The sequence below is a fragment of the Aplysia californica genome, unplaced genomic scaffold (genome assembly GCF_000002075.1).
Source record: "Aplysia californica isolate F4 #8 unplaced genomic scaffold, AplCal3.0 scaffold02582, whole genome shotgun sequence".
In the NCBI taxonomy this organism is placed as follows: domain Eukaryota; kingdom Metazoa; phylum Mollusca; class Gastropoda; order Aplysiida; family Aplysiidae; genus Aplysia; species Aplysia californica.
In genome coordinates this window covers 2,226-7,160 of record NW_004799852.1, presented here as the reverse complement: position 1 = coordinate 7,160, position 4,935 = coordinate 2,226, and the positions used below count along the sequence as shown (strand labels likewise).

At 39.9% G+C, this 4,935-nt stretch overlaps 1 protein-coding gene across 1 annotated transcript in view; it reads right to left on the bottom strand.

The window, feature by feature from the left end:
- Positions 1–150: 150 nt before the first annotated feature.
- The window catches only part of LOC101863879 (leucine-rich repeat and coiled-coil domain-containing protein 1), a gene marked incomplete at its 3' end in the record, with an annotated part of 6,865 nt that continues 2,080 nt past the window's right edge, over positions 151–4,935 (bottom strand). Inside the window, 2 exon segments of the mRNA XM_013091165.1 lie at positions 151–225; positions 3,397–3,468. Of these exon segments, the coding sequence (XP_012946619.1) occupies positions 151–225; positions 3,397–3,468 (147 nt within the window).

The window sequence follows — 4,935 nt, the reverse complement described above, 5'->3', positions numbered from 1 at the left end:
GAGAGAGAGAGAGAGGAGGACAGGGAGAGAGTGAGAAGGAGACAGAACCAGAGAAAACGAAAGACCATTACCGCAAAGCCTCGCCCGGGACAATTGAGGTCGTGGACCTATGGAAATAGATACACACACAGACGTCCGGATATCTCTTACCTGCTTCAGAGAGTCCACCTGAGAGTTAGCTTTCCGGGCGTCTTCTAACGATTCTTCCAGCTCACGGATTCTCCCCTGAGGGAATAAAAATTATATTGTAAAACTTGTAAATACAAAACAACAACAACACTAATGATAATAACACTAAGCACTACAACCCCCCCTCCCCCCCAAAAAAGCTGCGAAGTTGCAGGTGGTGAAATAGAACAGCACTTTGAAAGTCCTATACCTTATCCTCAATTATCTTTTTAGCGGGTAAATCAATCACACCCATACTTTGCACAGCAGTTGGTCTCAATTTGTCAAAGCTTAATAATATTTTTTCACAACAGTTGAGGCTAGATTAAAAAAACGTTCCTTCACAAATTTATATAAAACACTACAAACATCTTTCACGCGGAAAATAGAATTGTTCACAGCACTTCCCACTTCTCTTGGTATACGCATTTGGGTTAATGTCACAGCTTACCAACAGAACTTTTCAGTGGCCAAACTAGCTACAAGAAATTAATTTTATAGTGAACACTTTTTTGCACTAAAAGTTCTCAGAACATGCGTTCAATAAAGGTAATCTCGCTATTAGAAAACAAACAAACCGACAGACTTCCTTTTAACCGTTTACTTCCGTAAACCTTTTAAATCAGCAGAAACCACCCACTAGAATTTTAAAAATTAGTATTTGTTAAGGAATTTTCTAGAATACAGCTAACGAGTCTTAACAAAAATATTGTTCTGTTAAGACAAATTGATACAAGTCACTGTGCAAAAGCTGTTCGATTGCTGAGGATATAATTATTTGACAAAAAGTTGCGTCACGAATTTTTGACCGAACTATAGGTGCAATGAATAATTCCTCTCAGTTAAGTATCCTAAAGAGTGGCCAACAGTTTGTTTTCTTGACCCGATAACGGCCATTTTAGTGCTCAGAAAAAGAAACTGTTTTAATAAGTGTTTTACGGCACTTGCAACACAAATAAGTCACTTAACTGCCGAAGACTAGAGGTGTTACAGGAGAGTGGCAAACACAAACAATAGAAGGAGGTACGATAAGGAGCATGTATATTTGATAGGAAATAATGGGCAAACCACACCAGAGCACCCCCTAACCACCCAGAAAAGAAAAATTAACAGAAAGAACCAAAAAAAAAAGAAGAGAAATAAAAGACGTGAGACCAGCCAGTGACACCCACTTACCACCCATTATCCTTACGAGAGACCTACAGTTTAGTTTATCCGTTTGAGTAAAGAGAAGCCCATCGACAAACTAATGGTCATTAGCGCAGCTAAAAGGTAAGACACATAGACAAGAACAACAGAAGGAGAGAAAAGAAAAAAGGCCTACCCTTGTCGCCCTCAAATAGCCTCAACAATATGGAATACAGAAGGGCACAGAATAATACAACCCCCCCCCCCCACCCATAAAAATAAAAAAAAACTAAACCAAACATCACAAGGAGACTTATTTGATTATAAGAGCTAAAACATTCTGAGGGCAGTTGGAACAGCCCCTTTGGAAACCAATCGTGGACGGATAATCACACTGTGCGGCAGACTTTTCAAACAACATAAGTGATCACAAAATACTCTGAAATTCGAACGAACGGAGAAAATCTGACAGAATGTAATACGGACGAGGAGGCCACATTTCGCTGACGTCACAGACAAGCATAAGGGGCCAAAAGCGAGATGTTGGAGACCTTGAAGAAAATACGTTAACGGGGTGAATAATACGAAACAAACAACGCCTCAGGGAAGCTATAAATAGACACCACAGATTTACCGCAGGGCAAGGCTGGAAAGTGAAATACATTTTTTTCTTAAAGGAGGAGAAAACAGAAAAAACGCGTCTTTCTTTTCTTTGTAAAAAAAAGAAAATCTTGAGTCTCTCCATTGTTTGAAACATTTCTCATGGTTCATCATTCGTCAGGTAATACATTAGCCGAATGGATCTGATGATAGCATTTCCGAGACGAAGGGTTATGGCCCATTACTGAACCCGCACATCACTTTTTAATCTACCGACTGAAACTAGTATAAAAAAACAAAACAAAACAAAAAACTCGTTTTGCAATATAGAGCTACGAGAAGATTGAATATTTTTTGGCTTTCCAATTTTTTGTCGTCTCAAAGCATTAGTCTTGTTAAAAATAACTCGACTCACCAAAATACCTGGAGGATCCAGGGCCGAGAAAATATTACCAGATTACTTTTTGATGCTTTTGTTTTGTCTATCACATTCTGAATTAAGAACTATGCTTCACGAAACTGATATACGACAACTATTTTGCTTTATTTAAAGTATTTTGAACAGCAGTACACTATGCCTGCCATCCCCATCCTAGGAAACAAACTTCTTCAAACGCAACAACAAGACATACAGAAACACAAGTGTAAGAAAAAGCTATCCCATAGAGCTTTTTGAGTTGTCATGGCAACGTCGTTACTGTAAACCCTCTCTGGTCCCAGGAAAACGGAGTGACCTAACCGATACACTGTCAGGCAGCAAAAGTAAAGGGCGCAAGCAATAGGTCAGTGGTATTATACAGCAACATCGGTTTAAACAACGGCTTAATTTCACCAGGAAGCAGATACGGACAATTTCAACAACGAAGAAGAAGAGGCAAGAAAAGACACCATAGTGTTCATCAGTCCAACCCATGACAGTTGTAAAGGTAAAAGTTACAGAGACAACATAGTAATTCAAATTTTCCGAATTTTTCGTCAGCACCTTGACCTGCAGAAAAACTCCTAACTGTCGTTATTTTTTGTGTATGTTTTACGTCCCTGTCGACAACAACAAATTGTGCCGGGCAGGAACATTCTTATAGCTGTATATCGTATTGCCCCAGGCTCCTCCAAAAGCCCAATTATTGTTTAACTAATTTAGGCAAACAGGCATTGTTAGAGGCACCGCTTGGGCCGAGCTATTGCTTCCTTCATCCCCCGTTTTACATGAGTCATGACCACTGAGGGTAATTGGTGTTCTCAACGTGAATGAGGAGGCAACAACAACAACAACAACAACAACAACAACAACAACAACAACACAAACCTGACCCAGACAGTGTCCTATAGGCAACATTTTCAAAAGCTTGACCAGCAATTCAAATGGCTTAAAAGTCAACGAATTATTTCAAATTCCGCTCACCGGAAAATAACCCCCCCCCTTTTAAATAATAAAACGAAAAAAGATTCTTTGTCTCTACAGACAATAACATTGATGTGTTTTGGTACATGAAGCCTCACCTTGTAGCCTCCCAGCTGCTCGTGTTTTGACTTGGACAGCTCGGCGATGCGACCTTTCTGTTCTTTGACGAGCTGAACAAGGACGGAAGACAAGATAACACACAGAGATGATTACTAGATGACTATATGAACAAGGAAAGAAGTCGAGAGAACACGGCAGAGGTAATTACTAACTGACTAAATGGACAAGAAGAGAAGAAATTCGGACACAGTAATTCCTAAATTACTAAATTGTATAGGCTTTACGCGTCTTTTAACACTGTAATAATAATACTGTGAAGGACGCACCTAATTTCACGTCCGTCCCCGGCAGGACCTAGCCAAGAAGTTGGAGAGCCTTGAGAGAGAACTCCTAGAAATAATCGAAATCAATTCAAAGAACGCCTCATTTTGGGATTCGAACCTGAGTCATCCGTTCGATAACACAGCATGATACCAACTGAACTAAGGACGCCCCCCCTCCCCCCCGTAACGCTGTTTTGTTGTTGTTGATGATGGAAATTAATGCTGTTGTAGCTCTAACTGTTGGAGACACTCTAGAGGCTTGTTCCCTCGAAGGAATGTGTTAAAATCAAACATGGCAAACTTTTTAATTTGTAGTTTGGGAGGAGTTTTACGGCGCCCGCAATTGCATAAGATCATGTGAGTGCGCCAAAGACAAGTTGGTTGCATTCCCTACAGTTCATAAGACGACTTGGTTTTGGTCATTGGTTATATTAAATGGTGATTGATAAAAAATTACGATAAAAATGTTAACCATAAAAAAATAAACAGTTTACATTACATTAAAATAACAGTATATCTGGTGTAAAGGCTAAAAGGCCTTTATAAAATTATTAAGAATTCTGTTGAGATCAACAACGGAGAATAGACCTTTCAATAATTTTTGTGTACAAGTAAAGTATTTTTCTTTGGGTCTCTCCTGAGTTCGGACATTCTGTTAGTATGTGTCTAATGGTGAAATCTGTGTCGCATCCAACACACAAGGGCTTTTCCTCTCCTTGTAGGAATGGCAAACTTTGGTATTCTGGTGCACTTGCGATAGAGACCTGGGCGGTACACCAAATCCATGTCCAAAAACTTAACCATTTCCATACGAGATGCCTAAAAAGAATTCTTGGCATCAAATGTCAGGATAAAATACCAGACACCGAAGTTTTCAAAAGGATAAATGACGAGAGTCTGTTTTCTAAGCTCAAAAGGACTCAACTTCGCTGAGCTGGCCATTAGTGGCGGGTGGTTCCCGTTTATTGCAAACTAGGAATCGTAGGAATCGAGTACGAACCCAATTCCTTTCCACTGTTGTGATTTCTTCCGGGCGTCCATGATTTTTTCCAGTGGTTCCAACCCCTAGACAATTACCTGATTACTTCCGGCAAAGTAGCACGTCTTACTTTCGATGAACCCAACTCCAAGCCAGTTCCGGTTACCTAGTCGGCTTCAAGCAGCTTCAGGGTCAATGATGACCTCGATTTCGAAACACGGCGAGACACCAACATTTTTCTTTGCAAAAATAAGTTGTTTTTTTTTAAAAAGAAG